At 44.6% G+C, this 26,357-nt stretch overlaps 1 protein-coding gene across 7 annotated transcripts in view; it reads left to right on the forward strand.

Annotated features, from left to right (window-relative positions):
- Nucleotides 1-26,357, forward strand: part of TOX4 (TOX high mobility group box family member 4) — a 798,038-nt gene that overhangs the window by 758,495 nt on the left and 13,186 nt on the right. For 6 of the 7 annotated variants that reach the window (XM_085650564.1, XM_085650575.1, XM_085650560.1 and 3 more), the window contains one exon: nucleotides 979-1,157. In XM_085650564.1, coding sequence (XP_085506690.1) covers nucleotides 979-1,157 — 179 coding nt within the window. Of the gene's footprint in view, nucleotides 1-978; nucleotides 1,162-26,357 lie in introns of those variants that run through there. The other variant, XM_085650568.1, reaches the window with a different exon arrangement.

The raw sequence follows: 26,357 nt of genomic DNA on the forward strand, positions 1-26,357 counted from the left end.
TTTTACAACTTGAATACCTTTCTGGATACACATGCTACCCTTGCGCCCACCCAGGCAAGAAAGGTGACTAATCAGATTTGCGGGAGAAGGCACATTTTCTAATTCGTAAAAGCGAGGAAACCAAGAAGCGTGGAAAAAGTCATTTGAAGGTGGCAACCACATACAGGGACTTGATGGGTGTGCATCTGACGTCCGAGATGGACAAGACATCAAATAGTCAATGCCGTCTATGTAAGGGGAAGGGGAGGTACTGTTGATCCATTGACTAGATGGCAGGGTAATGCACACCGTGTGAATCTACAAGTGTCTAATTGCAGCAACACTCCTCCTCCTGATTAGCTAGCCTTTCAGTTAGAGGTAAGCATCCCTTTCTTACCTAGTTTTGGCATGTTGTGCTACTTGAGTAATCCCAGTGTACCAAGGTTCCTGAGTGACACATTTGTGTAATTGTAATCCTCGGACTGCATTGCTGATTTCCCTAGCTTCATTTGCTGTCTATCTCCCTTTCTGTGTGTCGCTCTCCCTCCCTGCATTTTCTGCATAATAGACATTTAGCTATTCACATGCTTAAAATTGATTTCAAGTAAACATACTGAACTTTTAGTAGAAACATTTCTGCAATGGAAGTACTAATGTTACAAATGTCTTTTCTTGTGTGGGATCCTTCTTGTATAGAAAAGTTGCCCAGTACAGAGGAATATTCTGTATGTGAATTGAAGAACGGTATCCGCACTTCAGAGCTTCTGCCACAAGTGAATAGTTTTCCTTTATGTAGGAATGCGACTGTTTAAGATTATTGGGCCGATGTTTTGCTTTATTTCCCTACATTTTGAATTGCTTGCTCTCCATAGCTTGTCCTCTTTCAACTTTACTGAAAGATGGCCAGTGCTACATCAAATTTCACTTAACTCCCTTAAAGTTGACAATATGCTAACTAACCGCCATCCCACCTCTGGTATCTTAAAATTACTTCTGTAGGTAGAATCGCCACCTCAGCAGATGGAAGTGCAGCTAATAAGCAGTTCTCCAGCTACGGCTCCTGAGCCAAACTCCCCTGAGCCTCGCTGTGTGCGTTTTGGATGTGGGAACCCGCCAGTGGAGAGCAAGGACTGGGACAATGAGTACTGCAGCAACGAGTGTGTGGCAAAGCATTGCAGGTAACAATAAAACCAAATAAAGAATGTTTGGATGTCAGCATAAACATTGTACCAGCGCAAAAAAAAAAAGCCTCCCTATTTCTGAGCAATCAACACCATGATCTACATATCTCTCTTGCATATGTGGTGCTGAACACAAGCTTTTCTTCCATATACATCTTTAAGTTTTGCTCCCAATATACAAGGGGCCTTTTCTTCAGCCCCTGTGATTGCTTTTCAACCCATGGTGACTGCTCCATTGTAAGATTTTCACTGATAGTCGTAAACCTAGAATTTTGCCGCATGCGTGTAGTCACGCCAAAGCACTTAATGATCAACTTATCATGCCTACTTATAGGGGGTGAATAGGTGTCATTCGCATTTTTGGTCCAAATTTCCAAAGCCTTAATGGGCCACATTTTTTTTAATAGATTCTTTAGCTTCAACAGTGTATAAGGCAACATTGAAGGATGGGGCTATGAGCTTTAACTTTCAATAATATATAAGGCAACATTGCAGAAGAACAGTTGTGAATTATTAAAGAAAATATATTCATGATAAACGGGCCTAATGTGCTTAACACAGAGAAGTAAAAAGAATGCACTATCAATTTAAGGAACACGCAACTATATATACCAGCATTCCTTGCTCTGGCGGTTGCCTCGAAGGCGAAACTTTTTTTCTGGCTCATGTTGAGAGGATCTGAGAACACATCTAGGGTTTTAAAACCATACTCTGGGATGATTTATCTCAAATGCCAAATTTTTTTTTTTTTACTTCATACTCATTTGAAGCTTTTTCTGCTTATGAAGTGCCCCCGCCCCATATAATTTGTGGTCTGTTTACCACCTATACATTCAACCAAAGGTTGCAAATTGTGTAACAAAGATGTCAAAAAGAACCACAAAAGAGGTTTTTACAACGGTGGGAAGCTTGAAGTGCTCAATGGGGGGGTGCTCAATTGGGGGAGAAAAGGTTCCCTTTCCACAGAGACTGGACTTCCACAGAGGAAGATTTAAGGAGAAGAGGAGAGTGCATCATCATAGCTGCTATTCAGGCCTTCCCATCACGCCTGCAAATCCTGCTTGACGTAGGCTTTGATGTCAATCTAAGGCAACATACCAACATGTCCACCCTATACATGTTTAACTTCGAAATGTAGATAGCTCAACATCAAGGCAGAAATCTGGCAAGTTTTTGGAATCTAAACATTCACTGTCATGACTAACTATGTAAAGACGTTTATTGTTGAAGCGCTATGAACGGGTGGGTTCATTGGTAGTCGTTTATTAGTAATGTATTTCATACAATATAGGATCTTGCTCCAAAAATCTTATACTCCAGCACACATGCATATATGATTCTCATTTGGTGCATCCCCTCCAACAGCCGCCTGGTTCCCCCATATCAGTTTTAATCCTACAGGAGTCGAGTAGAATCTCAGCGTCATTTTAAATGCATTTGCTTTATATTCTGTTCAAAGTAATGACTTTGCTACCTCCTCACCAGATCACTAACCACACATTTTCTAGTATCTCAACCCCCAAATTCTCTGACAATTTGGAGATGTAAGACAATTAACTGTAGAGGTTGACAATTCTCTAAAGTTTTATGTATGTGTGATATGGCTCTCATTGACCACCTCTATCTTTCACATTTGTCCAAGGCAAGAGTTGGGTTACTCTAGTTGTCCTACCTATTTAAATGCGTTTGGTTTCCTCTTGTATATATCGTAGACCTGGTGTGAGAGAGACATATTAAATCCAATATGTACATTTTTCTTGGGTTAATGTCTCCATTGTCCTCTATAGAGGCTGCGGGGGTGTACTAACTTCTTTCATCCGTACTTATTATTTCCAATTTTTTAATGTTATTTTGGTAGTCTTGCACGCGGATATTCCTAAACATTTTCCTTGGGGCCAAAACTATGGTCTGTGGTGTGACCGAGGGCCACAAGTGATGCCAGAAGCAGGGTGTGGGAACTAGGGGCTGGGAGGGTGGATGGCAGACAAAGGGGAAGCGAAGCATGTACATGGTGTTCACAGTGAGTTGTAGAGTTATTTTGAGGGCTTCATTCCATACTGCTTTGTAAATTAAGCCCTAGTCTAGAAGAGTCCTAGATTTGGCAACGCTGTGTTAGTGTATCTGAGCCACTCTCCATATTCAGCACCACGGGGTAAGCCATCTCTGATCACTAAAGCTGCCGTTGGCAAGCGAAGAGCGCAAAGGAAGCACCTTGATAATTGAATGAAATAAAATCCTAAGCTTCACAATCTTTTTGCATCTAGTCTGTTATCTATGATCATTCGGAATACTTAAACAGGTAGCAAGTGCTGTAGTAATTAATCACAAATTACCTCCAGCAAGGTGAGCAATTCATTGAGGTGGATAGACCTAAACACCCAGCCTCCACCACTCTGCTTTGACCATTACTTTTTGTAGGAAGGGTTTCATTGTCAAACCGAATATTGATGGTGACAACCGACGTCTTGTTCCTCTAGTCAAGAGGCATCAGACAGTCTAGATCTGATTTCCAAACTAGTGGATTGGTGTTAAAAATTAGTGGATATGAATGTGCGTATTCTAGACCTTCTGACCTGTTCTATTGAATGTTTTCATAAGATGAACTCAATAGACATTATAAAACGATTACTCTGTCTAGCAGGAGGAGTAACTGGATATCTTCTTTGGTAGCTTAACATTATATGCTAGCCTCATATTATCCCCTGTCTTCCTGTCGTTTATAAATCCTGCCTGGTAAGGTGAAATCGAAGCGGGCTATATTCTTGAGTCCGGTTGTAAGAATCTTTGTGTAGATTACATCACAATTTAAAAGTGGTATTGTGCATTGCGAGTCAAAATATTTCAAGTCTTTATTCAGTTTTAAAATCATGAGTTAACTTCATCATACTTGGCATCACACATCTTTTTTCCGAAAAGGAATTGAATACTTTTACTAGCAGGGTATAGGGGAACCTGATCATTAAATGCTTATGTAAAATGAGTTTTACAAACCATTGCGTCATGTGCCTTCTTACCTAGGAACACCACAGAAATGTTGGGGCATTGCTTGTCTTGTGGATAATCTTGCTGCACATGATTCAATCATATAAAGATCAGGGTAAAAGTGTACACGTTTCAGTGTTTAATTGGGTTAAACCCTTTGTGTTTTTAACTACCTTTGTAAAGTTTCTATTTCTGTGCTGTCTTGTAAATTAACAGTTGATCCGCTTTTTCGAGTTTCTCTTAGCCTGCAGTGTGTCAAGTAGTTTGTCTCTGCTTTTTTAGAAGGTAGGACTTCTAGTGCTCCTATAGCCTTTCATAGTTCCTCGTTTATTTGCTTTGAGTTCTTTGGCTGATGTCTCGTTGTAGTTGCTAAAACTTAGGATTCTAAATTTGGCCATTTCGCTTGTTAGTCCCCACATAAAACAGCCTCTGCTATATCCCAAATTCTGACCCAGAGCATACATGCTGTTCCACTTTCTCGCAGGTCATATTCTAGGACTACCGAGATATTAGCTTTTAATACTGACCTCATTCATTTTCGAAATACGCTGGTGCCGGGTTCTACAAGGGTTAGATCTATCACATGTATCACTGTTGCATGAGCTGACAGACCTGTGTACCTATGTCAAAAGGTATTACTGTTTCAGTCAATGACTGTGAAATTAAAACAAAATGTATCAGTGTGAGAAAGTGCCATCTTTCTTACATGGTATGTCCCCACTTTTTGCTGAATTGCTGAATGTACTTTGACTGAGTGTTCCCTGGACTCCTGCCAATCAGGTGCCCAGGGCCTATGTTCCTTCCCTAAAACAAACCAAACCCAAATTGGCAAACCCTGGTCACATGTCAGCCCCTGGTAAATGGTACCCTAGGTACCCAGGGCCTTGTGACCAGGGAAGGCCTCTAAGGGCTGCAGCACTCCTTGTGCCACCCTTAGAGGCCCTGTACCCTTACACACACACACTGCCTTTGCAGGCTGAGTGTTTGGGTGCAAGACAAAAACAAAGTCGACATGACACACATCCCTGTGTGCCATGCCCATCACCTACACTGCCATGGCATACATCAGTCACCCCTCTAGCTGGGTGCCTTATGCCAATGCTGTGGGCACAGGAGCAGGAGCCCTGTGCCCCTACAGTGCCCAGGTCCATTCCTGAGTGCTGTAAGTGCAGTGCTGCCATTTAAGAGTACATGGTGCTGAGAGCTCGTCAAACATGAGCTCCACAGCACCATAATGGCAACACTAAAGACTGAGAAGTTTGGTATCAAACTTCTCAGCACATTAAACCCACACTGATGCCAGTGTGGTATTTAATGTACCAAGCACCAAAGAGGGCATCTTAGAGGTGCCCCCTTAAACCTAACCTACAATCCACGTCTGCTCTGAGGCTGCCTAGGCTGCCACCCAGCAGATATGTTGCTGGACCCCTGGGTAGGAGAGCCCCTGCTCTCCTGGGCCTGCAACAATGCACACCCTGGGCGATGTGCTAAATCTCCTCCCCCAGGATGGGCAGGGGGAAGCTTCAAAGGCATGCCGCCTCTGTGAGCTTCCCCAGGCCACTGCAACCCCCCACTCTGGCGGGAAGCTTTGGCCAGAAACCCCAAATAAGGACAGGGGATGTGCCAGCCTGCCAACCCCACCCCTCAGGTGGGGGAGGCGAGGTGAAGCACATCTCCGGGCTCTCGCCATCTTGAAGATGGGGAGCCCTATCCTATCAGGACTAGGCTACTGCCCCCCTCCCACAGGAGAGAGGCAGGATAGGGGGTGTACCCACCCCAGGACAGGAACCCATTGGTCCCTGCCCTTCACCTACCTGTAACGCCCCTAAATCTAGTATTTAGGGGCACCCTGAACCTTTCTTCCCCAGATTCCAGATTCAAAACTACAAAGAAGAGCAAGAAGAAAGAGGACCTGCCCTGCTGCTGCAGCTGCTAAAAAGAGGAAGACACCAACTGCTTTGGCCCCAGCCCTAGTGGCCTGTCGACCCTCGAACCTGCTCCTGCTCCAACCCGCCATCTCTTGTGGCCAGCAACCTCACAAACCTCGGAGGACCTGGCTACCTTTTGGCTCTAAGCCCCTGGGACTCCCATGAGTAGAGGCTCTACTCAAACCCAGCACACACTGCACCAGCCAAGCCTGGCCAGTGCCGGAGTGGACAAAGACCCAGAGGACGACCCCACGGCGACTGTGACCCCGAGTCCGGCACCCAAGGACCTCCCTCGACACTCCTGAAGAAGCCTGCAGCCTCAGAACAAGGTGCCCCACCCCCCCTACCGCAATCAACAGAGGGTAAGATTTCCCGACACCAAAAGGCACCCCTGCACGCGGCGCCCTGCGGCCCCCTGTGCCCAATCCCGGGGTACCTACCCAACCTCCAACTACCCAACTTACCTCTCAAAGTGGTGGTGGCACCTGAAGAGTCCTCGTCCCCGAGCTTGCAGCCTTTTTCTAAACCGGAGATTTCCCATTGAAATCAATTGAGCGCCCGAATGCTCAACAGCACTCTGCACCCAGCCGCCCGAGTGGCCCTGGCAGTGAAAACTCTACACCTACCTACTTCCCCACTTGCCCTGAGTAAGTGACCAGGAGCCCAGCTCCCACAGCTGCGTGGCTTGCCAGTCAGCAGCCACCAACCAAGGCCCCCCTATCCCTCATAGGATAACATTGGGCCTAACTCTCTCTGCACCCGGCCTCCCTAGAGTCGCTGAGGGTGAACCAACTGTACCTACCTGACCCTGGGGGACCCCTGAGTCTATGCCCAGAACCTCATCTCTGCCAGTCGAGTACTTACCCTTAAACCGCTAACTCTATTTTCCTCATAGGGTAACATTGACTGGCTTTTTCCTGAAATTTCTTCTAAGTGTGGACTTTTCAAATCTTAAAATATTCACCAAAAATCAGCCGAGTAACGAAAACGAAAATACTCACCTGCTCTTAGGTGAGCTCCCAGTGCTGGATCTTGGTGCCCAGCACTGACTCTGAAAAATACTTACAACTGTACTTACCCTTAACCCAATTTTCTTCCATAGGAAACCATTGACTGTTTTTCTGTGAAATTTCTTCTAAGTGTCGATTTCTGCAATCTTTAAATATTCTTCAAAAATCGTATAATATCTGAAAACGTAATTACTTACCTGTTTTGGATAAAGGTCCCAGTACTGAGTCTAGGCACCCAGTACCGGATTACAAAAGTAACAAGAACATACTGTACCTGCAACTTGAATTTTCTTCCATAGGGAATCATTGACTGTTTTCTTTGAAATATTTTCTAAGTGTCAACTTTTAAAATAGCTAAATATTGTTTAAAAATAATTACAGTAATTAAGTCGACTTTCATCACTTGATTTTAAGTACTGACCCAGGACTGAATCTAGGATCCAGTCCTGGAATACCAAAAGTAATCTAAAAAGTATTCTGTTGCAAATAACTTGAATTTTCCATTGAGCTCAATGCATTGCTGTGTTTAAAATAGTTGCCTATTGCAACCACTTGTAACTGTTTACAAAAGTCAATTGCATATTGCAAAAGTATTTATATGAAACATCTCATTCTGAGAAAGTATATTTTAAATCCAAGTGTTGGTTCTAAAATAAAACAAGCATATATTTTTTATATTTAAACCATTGGCCTAGAGTTCAGTTATTGAGTGTGTGAGACCATTTGCTGACTGAGTGTGTACAACAAATGCTTTACACTGTCCTCTGATACTGCCTTACTGCTCGACCAAGCTACCACTTTAGAGAGTAAGGTTATATCTAACTTTAACCTCTGTCAAACCCTGGGGGACTGTGGACTCTGTACACCCTGTACCTATTAAGGAACAGTATATACAGAGCCACTTTCTCACAATCAGTGAATGGGATTTATGAACATTTGGGGGAATAAAGGGTAATCATTGTTTAAAACACCACATAATTAGATTCATGAATTCTATGATTGTCTGTTAAAGCAGGCGGCATCATAGCATGGTACCAGGATAAGGTTGACCTGGCCTATCTAGTTTTGAACCAAGGGCTACAGTAAGATTTTAACCTATAATAAGGTCTTCTCCAAAGAATCGATCTATTTTAAGGAGGAGTTGTGTGAAAAAGGCCTCTTTGTTGTCATTGGGACCATAGATTAATATAGTCTTGTACTATTAGTATGAAATATGCTTCACAATTCCACCACCCTTTCTTCCTTTATTCTGATGAACAGATGCAGTTTTAAAAGGGATCTCTGGTTTTAGTTAAATCTGTGAATTGATTGAGTAAAGGAAGTACTTTTTATGCCATACTTTTTAAATCAGCGGCTAGGAGTTCAGTCTTCTGCAATGTCTGCATAAAGCCACTGCAATAGCGCCCTCTGTTTTACGGGTGAATTTAGACCGTCTGTATTAAGCATTACAAAAGTGACTGCAAAGGAGTTATTCAGGCCCATCTCCCAGTTGGTTCAGGTTTTTACTACCCTCCTCTTAATGAGTATGTTCCACACCATCCTTTATATTTGCATATTTACTGTGTTCCCCGCTCTCACACGATATCCTATTTCTTCTCATTCTACTCCTTTCTCAGTTTGTTTTTATTTAAGTTCTTTTTGGTTTTCCACTGTTCAGTTCTCCTTAAAACTAACTACAAGCAGAAAATACTGAAGCAGATTACTTAAAAAAAACATCTACAGCCCCCTGAATGGTCAACATTCAAATAGGTATTCCACTTGTGTTATGATTGTTTTGGGTAATGAAGTCCATCCATCCAAGTTTAAGTGGGGCAAGCTCATAATCCTCGGGGTTTCCGACCTCTCCCAGGGCTGTTACTCATACTGTGTATTTTTGTTGAAGGGATAGTTCCCTTCCCATGTATTCTGCTCTTAATATGGGTTCTGTTTTCCTCTGTTCATAATTTTCAAAACTTCTCCGTCTACCATTGTTTACCCTCCAGGTCTTAGACACTTCTGGGAGAAGGGTACTCTCTTCCTCCTCTCAGAAGTGTCAAACCTCCTAGAAGGGTCAAAGACCTTGAGGGGAAACCATGGGAGAGAAGTTTTAAAAATTATGAACAGAGGGATATAGAATGCATGTTAATAGAGCATACCACGTCTGCCACATGTAGGGGTTATTCTTTTGTGTAGTGGAGCTCTCATTAGCCATTCATCAGCCTTTAAAAAAAAACAAAAATGTATTGCTCTTGTGGTCTGTGAAGCTCGTACTTACAGTCAATCAGATATGTGCGTCTTCTCCTCAGTCATAGGCTGTGTCGCTAGATTTGACCAGTTGAAGACCAGGGTTTGAGCTCTACTTTGCTTTCATATCTTGCATCCCTTTTGTTTTTATTCTTAATTTTCCTCTTGAATATTCTGGAGCCTTGATGTTGCCATTCTGAGAGGCTGGGTCCTGTTTCTCAAAAATCTGCTTCCGAATTGAAAAGTTTTATAGCCTCCTTTCTTGTAGATATATCACTTTGTACTGGAGGCAGAACAGTAAAGGGAATCTCCATCAATGGTGGATCGGTTTTGCTTTCAGATGGTTTTTAAGTGATTTTCTGTTTGAGAGAGTGAGGGCTAACATATCGTGGTAGGAAGCAATTGCAGACCCTATATAAACAAAAGTTTTTATCCAGTATTGGGTTATCTTTCATTGCTTCACATGCTTGAATCGTTACTCGTCTTCGAAGTGTGAGTCCCTCGGTACCATAATTAAGCAGTAATTAAAAGAAAATGATCATATGCTAAAATGGCCTTTGGCCCTCAGTTTACTAGACTATCGATTTCCTTTTTAAAAAAAAGGACCAAACTTGAACTATAACCAATTGTTAGCACCCTCTAGAAAACACCACAGAGAAGCAGAGTCCCTCAGATTTTCACCACACGTCGTGTTAAGAAGCGTCTCCCTGAGCTTAGCTCAGTTTTCTCATATTTGAAAGCTTGATTCAACTGAATATTTCTAATATGTCTGAGAGCGAAGGCCTTTTTTGTCCCTGCAAGACCTGTGGGAGGACAAAACTGCATGTAGATGACCCACATAAAGATTGCCTCTACTGCTTCCATCCCATGCATGAAGTAAAGGACTGCAAGATCTGTTGCATTTTCTCCTCAAAAACTTTGAGAGACCTGGAAGGCAGGCTACTCATGGCTTGAAGACCAAAAGCCAGAAAACATTATCTGAGGATAGTGATTTGTCTGCCAGGTCACATAAGAGGGCCAGATCCTTCGAAGGAGCTGCTCTCAAGTCAAGAAAATCTATCAAAACTTATCATGTTCCTCACAGCTCCAAGAAAAGTAGATGCAAAAACATTTCTCCTCAGAGAGCACTTTGTGTGGTCCGTCGACGCCTTCTACCAGCGACAGAGACCGTCCCCATCCCTCCTCCGTTGACCCTTCTGTGAAGCGGAAGTTTGCTTCAAAATCTGTCGACCTCCTCCGTCGACAGCCTCTCCGTCTACACCAATATCGTCAACAGTCAACACTACCATTTCGGCGGAGAAGGCGACTACGATAACCGCCATTGACTCTCCTATCTCGTCGTTTAAGATCCAAATATCTACAAAGCTCCCGTCGATGCCCTTGTCGACAGTCTACTTGACGTCACTGCCATCGGGCAGTTTACAACGACAGCCCCGTCAGCGATTTCTGTCGGCGGTGGTTACGTTGATGGTGTCAATTCCGCCGACGCCATCATCTATGACTGTAAATATCTCCAGGACCTCGCTACGCCCTGAAATCACATTACCTGGAAAGGTATCGCGTCCGCTTCCTGGCCACCTCCTCAACATCGAAGAATCGGATGATGATGGCGGCCCCTTTGGCACAGCTCACAGTCCTTCAGAGCTCAGTGTCAAATGCCAGGAGGAAGATAACGGTATGAAGGTCAATATTTTCAGCAGTACTATCCTCCACCACCTAGCTATTATCGGCAACAAGAATACTATTCTGACCCTCCTAAGCGGGGCACTTCACATCTCCCTGCTTCTTTGATGCAGGATCTCCAGGCCATGCTCTCTCAATATAGGAAGCATTTCCCACTGCCTCCTGAAGAGCAACATGTTCATCCACCGCCTGCTACACCTCTGGTTCCGCCACGCCTTTAACCGCCAGCTACACCCGGGATGATGCCAATATCCCATGTTGCATTACCACTAAGGGAGGACCCTTCCTCCTCGGACGAAGAAAGGGTGACATTCTGGATGTTCCACCACCTCTTGATGAATGTGATAACAATGAAGTCCCAACTCCTTCCCCACCTCCATCTCGGCAGACTTACTCTCCTTCCGAAGATTTTGGAGGTTTTCATAACCTAATGGAGAGCTACAACAAGGTTTCATCTCCCGATATCAGTGAAGCAGTCTGACTACTCTCCTCTACGATTTCAAAGAGCAGGCCAGACGATTCGTTGGCTCTATACCAATAGTTGTCATTTAGCAGGAAGTAGTAAAGATAATGAAAAACCCTGCTACTGTACCACCTGTCCTTCGCGCATCGATAAGAAGTATAGCGTGCCTGAGGACTCCCCTGCTTGCTTGAAAGGACACCACAATCCTGACTTTAAGCTCGCATGTGGCGCAGCGGAGATCAAAAAACCCAGCTACTCCTATTTCCACACCACCGTATAAGGAGGGACGCTACTTGGATACTATAGGGAAAAGGTTTTCAGCCATGTCTGCAATTACAGTGCACGCAGCCAACTCTCTAGTCATTCTAGGCCGCCATGACCGCCAAATGTGGTTTGATATTGGTGATATCATCCAGAAGATAATCGAAAGGAGGCACACAAGAATGTCAGAAGGTGAGTGGACCTCGACCGAAATCATAGTGCATGTCATGGAAATTGCATCCACAGCAACTAGCCGGTGCAGCCTGTTCTAAGACGCCACGGGTTGCTAAAGACGACCTCTTTTCACCCGAAAGTCCAGTGTGGGATACTAGATAATGGCTTTCGATGGTGAAACACGGTTTGGCAAGGACAGAGACCATGCTCTCCCATCAGTAACTCGGACACCAATACTGTGAAGTTCTTAGACCAGCACCATTATCGCAAGGTGCCTTTCAGAGGAGCGCGTGGCCTTGGGTTCTTTTCATACAAGGGCGGATACCAACTCTCACAACAGGATCAGTCATACCAGCCACAATACAGAACAGGATTCCAACAACAATCGTGCTGGCAATCTTCCACAGCTGGTTTCTCCAAACAGGGGCCTTGTAGGCGACCTCCCACTCAGAGCTGTGAGGCAGGTCACAATTAGTGACCTCCAGGTAACAGCTGCAACATCCACTAATCCAGTTGGTGCGAAGATATCCCATTCTCTTAAAGGGGATCCTCATCAAAAGTCATAAGCACTGATTATTCCCGCCCCTGTCCGGGGACTCTGGAGTATATTAAAATTATATAAGGTTTCCTCAAAATAAGACGAGGCAGACGAAATAAAAACAAGCCTGGACAATGCTTCCATAATTAGCATTTTGCATGATTCTCTTACATACATTTATAGGAAGTAAAAACAGGAAAGCAAAGAGGCACTGGTACTCTTTATTGAACTGCATAAGCTGCAATGTAAAAGGACAGGCATTGTTAGCCAATAGGCTGCTTTGGAAAAATACACAACCGCATAGAAAATGAAAAAACTGGCACCTTTCCTTTAAGGCAACCATGACCCCTAGCCACCAATCATGCCTCAGGTGTGACAGTTAAGTCAGTTGTTCTTTCCGGCTCCTTCAGTCAGGAGCCTGGAGTTTCAGCTCTTACTTTTCTGGCTTTTTTTATTTGTCACATTGTGTTTTTTTAACCCCTTCCCCGCTCATGACGGAACCACTCCGTTATGAGCCACGGGTACCGTGTGCTCATGACGGAGTGGTTCCGTCATGCTGCGGCCGTTGGCCGCCGCTCCGCCCACGCGGCGCTAAGTCCCAGCCTGTGCGGGCGATTAGGGCAGTGGGCGGAGTCGTGACGGAACCACTCAGTCATGAGCACAGCGCCACCACGCTGCCCCCAAACCCCCCCCCCCCCCCACCTGCCGCAGCCAAGGGGTTAAACCTTGTTAGTTCCTTTTCACTTGACTTCATACACCTGTTGGGGTGAGGAGCTATCATTTTCTGACAAAATTATGCCTTTTTATCTGTCAAAAGATGCCTTCTCTGTTTGATCCTTGCCCTTCTTGTGGCAAAAAGAAGACCAAAACAGACACCCATTCTGTCTGTATTCTCGGTCTCCCTGAGATGTTTCTGAGACCTGCCGGCATTGCAAGAACCTTTCCAGGTGTACTCAAGGATAGAGGATATGCCTGCATGGTCCTTCCGATAGACAAAAGTCTACTGCATCCGGAGGAAGATCTCCCACAAGGCATAAGAAAAGGAGAACCAGCTCTGCCTCCAGAAGTAAGATCCTGTTTGTTCTCCTTCGGTATCAGGCTTGGTTTAAAAAAAGCCTCCAGCGGCACTGAAAAGCAGACTGACATTGCAGGTGTCTGTTGACGTTGCCATCGCCGCCGACGGTGTTTAAAGTGACAACAGAGCACCGCTCCTCGTCGAAGCCTACATCGTGGAGGAAAGCTGTAAGATCGACGTCTTCCTATCGTCGACGTTCACCGTCGACACAAGACAAATCATCACGATGGCCATTGACGTCAGACCAACACCCTCCATTGACGTCAACCCGGCAACGGTCAATGTCGAGGAGTGGGTCTACGTTGGCATCAACACGGAAACACTCACTGTCAAGACTAAGTCCTCCGTTGACAACCGGGCGGCGTTTAACATCGAGGCCCAGGTCCACATTGACGTCATCCCAACGACGATCAATGTCAAGACAGCGGTCTTCATCGATGTCGTCCAGACGACGCCCGACATCAGGGCGCCATTCTCCAGCAACACCACTCCCGACGTCGAGGCACCAGTCTCCATTGGCGACACCACGCTTGATGTCGAGGCACCAGTCTTTGTCGGCGCTACAAAGCCCGACGTCGAGAACTCTAGCCCCATCAACATCTTCCCAGCAGCGCTCGGCGCCGGCTCAAGGTATGTCTCAGGTACAGCGTTGTTGAATGTAGAGACACTCACCCCAGCCGGGGTGGACAAGACACCGCTCGAAGTCGAAAAGATGCTCAGCGTCTACAGGACAGTCCAGGGGCTCTATGGTGACTCCATTGCCACTGCATACGCCATCGAGAAGAGTTTCCACATCAAGATCGTCCGCACAGGTGCCACTGTCGTCGTTGAACAGTTCCTTTTCTCTGTCTCTTGACAAGCGGACACAGAGGGTGACGCCGGAAGACACCCAGACGACTGGGCCTGTCGCACAACAAGAGCAGAGGGGCCATAGACCGCCCCCCCAAACCTCTCCCATCCAAAGCTTCTGTGCGCATGCCTCCCAGATGGTTGTTACAAGTACATCACTGGCAGAATCCCTCCACTGCCCAAGTAGAGCCACCTCTGGACTACCTCAGCCTTCTCCAACGTTCACCTCTAGCTCGGTTGGCACAGGCTGTAGAACTCTCGCCTACAATTACTCCCAGAGGTCGGGAACGTGCCCGTACAGCAAGTCACCCACCACGAAGGAAAAGGACACAGGTAGGCATCGTACACCGCCAAGGCATAGATCTCCTACATGGTCCTCCTCCATGCACTCATCCGAGAGATTACTCTTCCACTCTGACGGACAACACACCTTCAAGGATCTCTCTGGTGGATGATATCAACACCTTCCATAAAGGTTTGCCCAAGGCTCAGGCAACATCCTCAGTCATTTTTGAGACTCTACACCAAAGCTCAGCTGTAAGACCCCTACTAACTTTGGTACCTGGGCTCCTTCAGTTGGTGATGGACACCTTCCTCACGCCGGCATCACTCAACTCAGCCCCTTCAAGGATCTTGAAATAATACAAGCTGGCAGAACAAGACTCACTTTTCTTGAGGGCGTATCCTACACCGGAATCTGAGATCATTACAGCAGCAATAAAAACGCATTCAGTGGGGTCATCTTCTACTGTTCTGCCAGATAAAGAGCAGATCCCAAGATTCTTGGGGCAGAAAAGTGCGTGGCACCTATGCTTCCTTCTTGAAGGTGTCCAGTGCTTCAGCCCTTTTGGACACTGATAGGTTCCAATGGGATTCTCTGGAGAGACTTAAGTGCAAGTTCCCAAAGATCGGCAATATTTTGGCGAGCCAAGTGATTTTTGCGTCCGCAGATGGTGCAACCCTGACTGCATATGCTTATTCACATTGATTATGTGCTAGATGTTTGTCCTGGCTCCGACTTAGTGCACTAATGCCGGAAGCTCAGCAACGTATTTTGAACCTGCATTGTACCTGAAATTCTCTCTTTGGATCCTATACAGACGATAAAATGGCCAAGGTGAGCTCGACACACTGAAGGCGGTGGGCCTTGAAAAAAGCAAAGATTGCCGTCGTAGGTACAGGCCATACGATCGCAGGCCTTTTCATCAAAGAATTCAAGTCACTCAATGGTCTTAAAGGCAGCAACACCAACCCAAAGTGCACTACCAAGGGTGCTGCTCTTCCCTTGGTAGGGAAGCTCCACGCCAAACCACTTCCTCAGCGAAAGCGCCAACACAAAGCAATGAGCAGTCTTTCTCTGTCGTCGTTCTCCACTCCGGGGGGGGGGGGGGGGAGGAGAGAGTATTGCCAATCATCTAAAAGAGTGGCGCAACATAAAATATCAATGGGTATTGAATACGCTGCAAAATGGGTACTCTAAGGTCTTGCCATCCACCTCCAGCAATCCCACCAGTAAGATCTGTATGCCACCAGCTACAACTACTGCAACGAGAAGTGGCCACTCTCCTACAAAAATCCACCATAGAGGAAGTTCCTCCTCCTCAAAGAGGAAAGTGTACTAGCTGTATTTTCTGGTGTGGAAGAAAAGTCTCAAAGTGCTGTTCAGAACCACATTGGACCTACGCCGCCTGAAGAAGTCCATCTGAAGAGAAAAATTTGGCATGCTGGCTCGCCATCGAATATATATCCTCCGCTCCAGCAGGGAGACTGGATGTGCTCAATAGACCAACAGGATGTGTATTTCTATGTGCCAATCAACCCACACCATCAAAAATCCATATGCTTCATGGTAGGGGCCAAACATTACCAATACAAAGTTTTTCCTTTCGGGCAAAAGTCAGCTCCACGAGCCTTTACCAAGTGCACAGCCGTGGTAGCATCGGCTTTGTCGCCAAGGACTGTTCGTTTATCCTTATCTGGACGACTGGCTCCTGAAGAGTTAGTCTCCCCAGTGTGCAAAGACCCATTATCAAACATGTCTACGTTTGCTTCAGCGGCTGGGTTTCCACGTCAAATTTGCCAAGTCAATTCAGCAGCCTACCAAAAGGATACATTATCTGGGCACAACACTGGACTCCAAGGCAGGAAAAGTGTATCCTTCGGAGGTGTGACTATCATCTATCACTCTGAAGTGCAAACATCTTCACACTCTTCAGCCTTCAGTCCGGCAGGTTGCCTCTCTTAAGGGGATCTATGGCATCTTTCATCTTCCTAGTTCCCAATGCCAGGTTGAAGATGTGACCCTTGCAGCAGGATCTGGAGGAAAAATGGGATCAGTGGACAGCTTGATGGGACAAGGTTGATATCCGCAGGGGCTTCCATCCCGTGGTGGACTCGTCCCAGAAATCTCGTGATGGGAGTCCCATTCAGTCAGACCCCGCCATCACAAATACTGATCACGTATGCGTCTCTCCAGGGGTACGGTGGGGGTCCCACACGGGTTCTCTTCAAACACTGGGTCTTTGATTGACCAAAGAACAGGCATATCATATCAATATGCTGTAACTACGAGCAGTACAACTAGCCCTCAAGGCTTTCTACCCCTCCATCCAGACCAGCTCACTATTGGTTCAGACAGACAATATGACCACTATGTAGTACCTGAACAAGCAGGGAGGCACCCGGTCTCGCCCTCTATCCCTGGAGGCTCAATCAATTTAGCATTGGCTCCTAGCCAGACGACTCTCCATTAGTGGTTCACCTGCCAGGAGAGCAAATCACACAAGCAGACTCCCTAAGTCGTCACTTTTTAGATCTTAAAGAATGGGTTCTGCACAACGAGGTTGTGGCAGACCTTTTCAGGGAATGGGGTCAGCCGCGTATCGATCTCTTGGCGGATGACACCAACAAAAAATGCCAAGACTTGGTGTCCGGATATTACCGGCCAGGGGCAAAGGGGAATGCCCTTTTGATCGATCAGGGGACTTTGTGTATGATTTTTCACCACTTCCTCTCATTCTGAATTTAATAACCAAGCTCCACCACTCCTAGAGAGCAAGGATGATCATGACAACTCTCGACTGGCCACGGCAGTGTTGATACCTGGACCTCCTACACCTGAGCGTCCACACCTGAGCCTTCCCAGCAGGCTGAATCTCCTATCCAAATTGAACGTGAGAATCCATCATCCCAACCTTCCCTCGCTAAACTTGGCTGCAGGACTCTTGAGTACCTTCAGTATGGCCATTCAGGACTTCCTCAGGAGTGCATGAACATTCTAAGAGAATCGGAGACCTTCCATTCAACGCTCTTCTGCGTTTAACTGGAAACGTTTCTAAATGTGGTGTGCGCAAAAAGTGTTTAATCTGATTCAATGGCAAGAGGAGGTAATCTTCCGTATCTCCTGCACTTGGCCAATTCATGTTTGCAGTTTGCTTCCATCAAAGTACACCTTGCAGCCATTACAGCGTATAGAAAGTCACCCTCCCAACCATCGTTCTTCCTGCTTCCGGTGGTTCAGGATTTTTTGCAACGGTTAAACGGTCACCAGTTTGTTCCCCTTCTCCCTGGGAGCTCAATCTAGTCCTTTCTAAGCTCATGGGTCTAAAGAGCCATGCCCAGTTTTTCACAGTAACCGTGTATTAATGAGAACCCATCCTGCTTTTCTGCCTAAGGTGGTGTGACTTTCACATTAATGAGACCCTTTCTCTATTCACTTTCTTCCCTAATCCCACCACACCAGCTGAAAGGTCTCCATTCTTTAGACTTTAAAATAGTATTGAAATTCTACTTGGACAAGATTAAGGCCATTAGAAAATCTGTTCATTTATTTGTCATTTACAGTTCCATTAGAGCAGGTTTTCCAGCCTCAAAATTCTCCATCTCCAGATGGATAGTTTCATGTATCACACTGGCTTACTAGTTATATAACAAGCTCCTTGTGCCTACACCCATGGCTCACTCCACAATAGGAGAAGCAGCTACTGTGGCCCTGCTGCACAATGTCTCCATCTCTGAGATCTGCAACTTGGAGGTCGGTTCAAATGATCAATCAATAAGTCCCCTCTTTGTGCCCTGGTCTTCAGGTCTTCACAAAGAACAACTGACCTAACTCTCACCCCCGAGGCCTGGTGGGAAGCTTGGGGTCATGGCTGCCTTAAAGGCACGGTGCCTGTTCTTTCATTTTCTATGCTATGTGTTTTTCCAGAGCAAACACAAGGAGAGGATGGATGGAGCACTGAAACTTTTCAGACACTGTAGGAAGCTGGCTCTGTATATACTACACCAAATGAGGTATAGTGTGTACAGAGTCCTGTGGAATCCCAAAGGTAGGCAGAGGTGAAAGTAGATAGCACCTTACTCTCTATTTGTGGTAGTGTGGGCGAGCAGTAAGGCTTTAGCAGAGGGTAGTGTTAAGCATTTGTTGTACACACTCAGGCCAGAAATTATGTCACACACTCAAAGACTGAACTCAGACCAATTTGTATAAAAAAAAGACTATTTTGTTATGATATTTCTAGAACCAAGCCAAGTCTGGTGCAGGTAAGTGAAATAATACTTTGCAAAATCTTATGCAGTGATTTACAGTTGAATGCAGGTTCAAATGCAGTTGGTTGAATTACAGGTAACAGATAGCAGTCCTTAGCACACATACTGTTTATAAATGCTTAGAAGTATTGCGTGTTTTCACAAAATAATTCAAACACATTAACAAAAGAATGAGTTAGTCTTTTTTTCTCTCTTCTTGGTCGTTGTTTATTAGTTTCTATTCTTCTCAGTAGTTCCAGTCAGCCAACGCGTGTTTCGTCGCAACAAGGGAATGTAGTCCCGCCATTTTTTTCAGGCTGTGTTCACACAAAGAATAAAAAGGAACTAATGTATATCCTGAATATATGCAATTTAAGCATTAACAATAAAACACCAGAAAGGTGGAACTGAACCAAAGAAAAGTGAAAGTAAAGCCAATATTCAAATTCACAATACAACCTTAAGGAAATGTTGATTTTAGCGTAACAGTATAGCTTAAAGCTAGATGAAACATCTATGACCCTAATCACGATGGAGAGAGTTATCAAAAGTGCATTCAGTGCAAATAATCGGACCCTCATTGATTCCTTTGTGTAGTAACCCAAAGGAAGGACCGTTAAATAAATCTAAAAGAAGCAAAGAAGAAAGAGTGAGGTGGATATAACCGGTATTTCAGAAACTCCAAGCCATGTGCATGAACGGACTTGTGAAATGGTGCAAACCTTGTGCTTTACAAAGGTGTAATGCTTGTGAAACAGAGCGTAACCAGTATAAACCATATCTACCTCTTTCCGGCTTGATTAATATGTCTAGAAACAATTAATTGAAACCACAAATCAGAATGAAGTAGAAAGAGGAACGATATCGTTAAAAGAACTTAGAAAATATTAAAATAATAATGAGGAATTACGAGACCTACTTATAAGGCGGTGATTATTCCAAACCGCCAATGGTTTCTGGTATGGTGGCGTCACTTTGCAGCAATATGAATCTGCTATCTATTCCTAAACGGTTTCCCTTTCAGTACTGTAAATATAAATGGAGTCCGAAGTTAAGCCATATCCTATTTATCGTAGATCACGTAAAACTAATTTTAGCAGTTCTAAGGCATATAAAGTGATTGACGACTAGGAATACATAATATTACAGTTGGTGTACCCAAAATAACAATCGCATCGGGAACAGTGAAGTGGTGTCTGTCGCTTGTGTGGAAGTAAAATATTACTAAGACCCTCACAGCTCTCGTGTACGTCACACACGCGTAAGTATAATCCCCATAGTAAGTAAATAACCTAAGATGGTCGAGTCTTAAGGACCCTTCAAGTATTCTAACTCAATTCCCCACGTACTGGCTATAGTACAGGAAATGAGTGTACTACCGTAAACAGGCGGTCCAGTTTGCGAAGTCTTTACTAAACGAACGTTAGTCTTAAATGAAATACCCCTTGTAGCAAAACTTACAACCTACAGGTAATTGAAAACTTTTCAGAATGACTACAACAGTTCCCACAATTCGTGCAAACTAATTCACATACGAACGGTGTATAGATGACGTGGTGAGCCGAACTACGAACCGTTCGTGTATTCCTAACCTAAGCATCCAAGTGTGCTTACCTTATTCTACTGATAGATACTTCGAACGTGACGCCAACTTCTCAATTTTTCAACTCCCGAGTGCGTGCATGCAAGTGAAATCCTTTCGGAATTTAAAGTTGATAAGACGTGATCTCGTATTCACGTTTGTTCAAGGGTCCCGTGTCAAATCACATTGAGTGAATAAAGGAAGGACTAGAGTGTGTGTCTAATACGGCGGCCATTTTGAGACACGAAAAGATGTCCCAAAGTTATTAGAAACTTACGTGTGTTTAAGGTGATATTAGAAAGCGTAATTCTTGTTGTGATTCGTGTAAGTTGGCAAAAAAATTTTTGGAGCCAACTATTCTCTCCATCTATTAGACTCAGTACATTAAGCGTCATTAGCAACTTTGCTGTTAACGGAAAATGCTTGTTATTAAATAAACATTGTTTACAGATTAGTATATAAATAACATTGCCATATGATAACGAACACGGGTATAATTGAACTGAGAGCATGAAAGCGAAGGTTGCTCAATAGAAAAAACATTCATATCCAACATGTTCATAACGTAACCACATTACCGTATATTATACGGATTCCTGGAGTTAGATTAAACTCCACAGAGTTATTAAAGGTGGTGATGTACCTCAAAAATATTATTACTGGGTGTTTCTGTATGTTTGAATATAATAGGTTAGAAACGTTGAATATAATCCTACCTGATAGAGTTCTCTATGATTGCCACATGCAGGATTATTTGCCTAGAAAGTAGTGTAGTTCATGGTCAATATTAAGACCCTGTTCTACACTGTGCAATTTCAAAATCCAAAGGGTCTCTTTCCGTCTCAATGTGAGTTCCCTGTTCCCCCCCCCCCCCTCGGGTTTCTCGGGACATGTTCAATTCCGTAGAATTTGAAAGTACGATTAGGTGACTGGGCAGAGCAGATTGACATGTGTGCTGCAAGAGGGTATCTCATGTCACCCTGCTTGATCGCCCTTGTGTGGTCCGCTATACGTTCACGTAATGGTCTGATTGTGCTATCAATGTATTGTAGTTTGCACTTGCACTCAATTATGTATACCGCGAATTTCGTAAGGCAATTAATGTTAGTATGGATTTTGAATCTTCTGCCTCCTGGCCCTACGAAATCGTTTTTTTAAAAAAATTGCACAGTGTAGAACAGGGTCTTAATATTGACCATGAACTACACTACTTTCTAGGCAAATAATCCTGCATGTGGCAATCATAGTGAACTCTATCAGGTAGGATTATATTCAACGTTTCTAACCTATTATATTCAACCAGACAGAAACACCCAGTAATAATATTTTTGAGGTACATCACCACCTTTAATAACTCTGTGGAGTTTAATCTAACTCCAGGAATACATATAATATACGGTAATGTGGTTACGTTCTGAACATGTTGGATATGAATGTTTTTTCTATTGAGCAACCTTCGCTTTCATGCTCTGTTCAATTATACCTGTGTTCGTTATCATATGGCAATGTTATTTATATACTAATCTGTAAACAATGTTTATTTAATAACAAGCATTTTCCGTTAACAATGAAGTTGCTAATGACGCTTAATGTACGGAGTCTAATAGATGGAGAGAATAGTTGGCTCCAAAAAATTTTTTGCCAACTTACACGAATCACAACAAGAATTACGCTTTCTAATATCACCTTAAACGCACGTAAGTTTCTAATAAATTTGGGACATCTTTTCCTGTCTCAAAATGGCCGCCGTATTAGACACACACTCTAGTCCTTCCTTTATTCACTCAATGTGATTTGACACGGGACCCTTGAACAAACGTGAATACGAGATCACGTCTTATCAACTTTAAATTCCGAAAGGATTTCACTTGCATGCACGCACTCGGGAGTTGAAAAATTGAGAAGTTGGCGTCACGTTCGAAGTATCTATCAGTAGAATAAGGTAAGCACACTTGGATGCTTAGGTTAGGAATACACGAACGGTTCGTAGTTCGGCTCACCACGTCATCTATACACCGTTCGTATGTGAATTAGTTTGCACGAATTGTGGGAACTGTTGTAGTCATTCTGAAAAGTTTTCAATTACCTGTAGGTTGTAAGTTTTGCTACAAGGGGTATTTCATTTAAGACTAACGTTCGTTTAGTAAAGACTTCGCAAACTGGACCGCCTGTTTACGGTAGTACACTCATTTCCCGTACTATAGCCAGTACGTGGGGAATTGAGTTAGAATACTTGAAGGGTCCTTAAGACTCGACCGTCTTAGGTTATTTACTTACTATGGGGATTATACTTGCGCGTGTGTGACGTACACGAGAGCTGTGAGGGTCTTAGTAATATTTTACTTCCCCACAAGCGACATAGACACCACTTCACTGTTCCCGATGCGATTGTTATTTTGGGTACACCAACTGTAATATTATGTATTCCTAGTCGTCAATCACTTTATATGCCTTAGAACTGCTAAAATTAGTTTTACGTGATCTACGATAAATAGGATATGGCTTAACTTCGGACTCCATTTATATTTACAGTACTGAAAGGGAAACCGTTTAAGAATAGATAGCAGATTCATATTGCTGCTAAGTGACGCCACCATACCAGAAACCATTGGCGGTTTGGAATTATCACCGCCTTATAAGTAGGTCTCGTAATTCCTCATTATTATTTTAATATTTTCTAAGTTCTTTTAACGATATCGTTCCTCTTTCTACTTCATTCTGATTTGTGGTTTCAATTAATTGTTTCTAGACATATTAATCGAGCCGGAAAGAGGTAGATATGGTTTATACTGGTTACGCTCGGTTTCACAAGCATTACACCTTTGTAAAGCACAAGGTTTGCACCATTTCACAAGTCCGTTCATGCACTTGGCTTGGAGTTTCTGAAATACCGGTTATATCCACCTCACTCTTTCTTCTTTGCTTCTTTTAGATTTATTTAACGGTCCTTCCTTTGGGTTACTACACAAAGGAATCAATGAGGGTCCGATTATTTGCACTGAAAGCACTTTTGATAACTCTCTCCATCGTGATTAGGGTCATAGATGTTTCATCTAGCTTTAAGCTATACTGTTACGCTAAATTCAACATTTCCTTAAGGTTGTATTGTGAATTTGAATATTGGCTTTACTTTCACTTTTCTTTGGTTCAGTTCCACCTTTCTGGTGTTTTATTGTTAATGCTTAAATTGCATATATTCAGGATATACATTAGTTCCTTTTTATTCTTTGTGTGAACACAGCCTTGAAAAAGTCGCGTGACTACATTCCCTTGTTGCGACGAAACACGTGTTGGCTGACTGGAACTACTGAGAAGAATAGAAACTAATAAACAACGACCAAGAAGAGAAAAAAAGACTAACTCATTCTTTTGTTAATGTGTTTTAATTGTTTTGTGAAAACACGCAATACTTCTAAGCATTTATAAACAGTACGTATGCTAAGGACTGCTATCTGTTTTGGACTGGGTCTTGGCCCAAGATTCTGGGAAGAAGGGTGGTACTTCTCACCTTGTAGCACCGTTATTTACTTAGTTCAGGACATAAAAATATGTGAATTTTCCTTTTTGGCGCCTATACCTAAAACAAACACCACCGTTTACAGTATTTGAATTACAGGTAAATCAACAGTTAGAAATTACTTATTAGTTACTTTATAGATTACTGTGCACATTACTTAGTAGATGACTTTTTACGTTTTTTACTAATCAGTGTGATATGCCTAGATATCACACTGAGACATTTTATAGATAATTTTTCATACAAACCAACTCCATACTTTGAAGAATGTTGAAGGAAAAACAGTCAATGCAATCCTATGGAAGGGAATTAAGTTACTGGTTTGCAGGTTAAGTACTTATTTGTGGGAGTTGGTATTCTGGGGTTAGGACCAGGGTTCCCCCAGGGTCGAGGATGCACTCTCAGAACACCCTCAGTGGCCGGGTGCAGAGTGCTGAGGCCCAGTGTTATCCAATGGGGGATTAGGGGCCTCCGGTTGGTGGCTGCTCACAAACGGGCCACAAGTTTGTGGGAGCAAAGCTCCTGGTGTTAGCCTCAGGGCAAAGGGGGGATCCGGTCTAGCACACAAAGTGCACCCGCAGGGGTGGCTGGGTGCAGGTTTGGCGTCGCGTACCCTGTTTTCAATGGGGATTCTCTGGTTGCAACAAACACTGCAGGCTCGGGGACTAAGATCTTCTAGAGGTGACCACCGGTTGGAGAGGTAAGTTGAGATGCCTGGGGATGCTGAGACAGTCGGTTGGGCAATACAAGGCTGTGGGATATCGGGTGCAGGGGTGTCTTGTTTTCTTACCAGCGCCGATCGAGGGGATTCTCCAGAAAGGGGCTGCAGACGTCGATTGGAGATTTGAGGCAGGTCCGAGATCTCAAGTCCGGATCGCCGGGGAGACGATCTTGTGGTGTCAGGCCACTCAGGCTGTGGGTGTTTGGTGCAGAGTGGTGCAGACTAGTGGATTTGGCCAGAGCCAGTGGGTGAGCAAATCCAGTGCTCACAGGACACAGTCTTGGTTTTGGAAGGCAGGGCAGGTCCTTTGGGTTCTTGAGGGCTGCCGGCTGCAGGACACACCGGGATTTCGCTGGAGCAGGTTCGAGGTGCGGACAAGCCAGTAGGACTGGGGCCAAGTCAGTGGGCGTCCTCCCCTTCTTAGTTGAGCACAGCTTCTTCGGTCCTTCTGCTTTTCCTCAGGTCGGTTCTTGTCTGAGGAGGCAAGGTTCGGGTTGCCCCTAAATATTAGATTTAGGGGCGTTGCAGGTAAGTAAAGGTCGGGATCAATGGGTCCCTTCCTTGGGGTGGGTACACCCCCCCCCCCCCTATTACGCCACCCTCCAGTAGTAGGGGGCATATGCCTCTCTCTGGTTGGCTGGGCCCCCACCCTCTACTAGATGGCGAGGACTGAGAGTTGTGCTTCACCTTGCCTCCCCCACCTGAGGGGAGGGGTGGGGTGGGCAAAAGTGGGCACACCTACTTCTTCACTTTGTTTTCCTGCCGATTCTCCCACCCAAAGTGGGGTCAGAACCGGTGGGGGCCAGCTGCTGGAAGCAGCAAATAGCTGGGATAGCTCACAAAGGTGGGAAGCCTTTGAAGGTTCCCCTTCGTAGCCCTGTCCATCCTGGGGGAGGAGGCTTGGCACCTAGTCCCAGGATGTGCATTGTTTCAGACCCCGAGAGCAGTAGGCTCTCGACCCAGGGGTCCAGAAACATGTCTGGTGGTGTCAGCTGGTGAGTAGCCACTCAGCCAGGACACTAGAATTAGGGCGAACAAAGCAAACACAAGATGATGATGGCCGGAGCGCTGAACGATGATGGATTAAACCCAGATCTGTGATTTGGAGAGAGTTTCTGAAAAGTTTCAGCACTTCGTCCATCATCTTCTTGTGTTTGCTTTGTTAGACCTATGTTGGCAGGGTATGCCCAGACGGGGGTCCCTTGCTCACTTTGCCACTGGATTAAAGCTAGACTGGCTGATGAGTGGTGAAACCCCGAAACCGGTCCCAGAATGCTTTTCTGGTTCAGGGAAGACCTGGCTTGGCAGGACTGTTACCATGAGGAATAGGGTCAAGACTGCTTTGCATACGGCTGGGTCTGAACTGGGGTGGTGAAGTGAGCTAAAGAACGATGATGGATTAAAACCTGATCTATGACTTTGGGGGGGGGGGGGAGCAAGTTTCTGAAAAGTTTCAGCACTCTGTCCATCATTTCCTTGTTTGCTATGTTTTTTTTAGTGCAGCCTATGGGCTAGCTATGCCTATACTTTTACATTGCAGCTTGGGCAGTTCAATAAAGAGTATATGAGCCTTTTCTTTCTTGTTTTTTCTTCCTATAAGTGTATATTAGAGAATTAAAAACAGAAGTAATATGTTTATCAATGCAAAAGCAAGTTATGGAAAC

This window comes from Triturus cristatus, chromosome 1_1 (genome assembly GCF_964204655.1).
Source record: "Triturus cristatus chromosome 1_1, aTriCri1.1, whole genome shotgun sequence".
In the NCBI taxonomy this organism is placed as follows: Eukaryota; Metazoa; Chordata; class Amphibia; order Caudata; family Salamandridae; genus Triturus; species Triturus cristatus.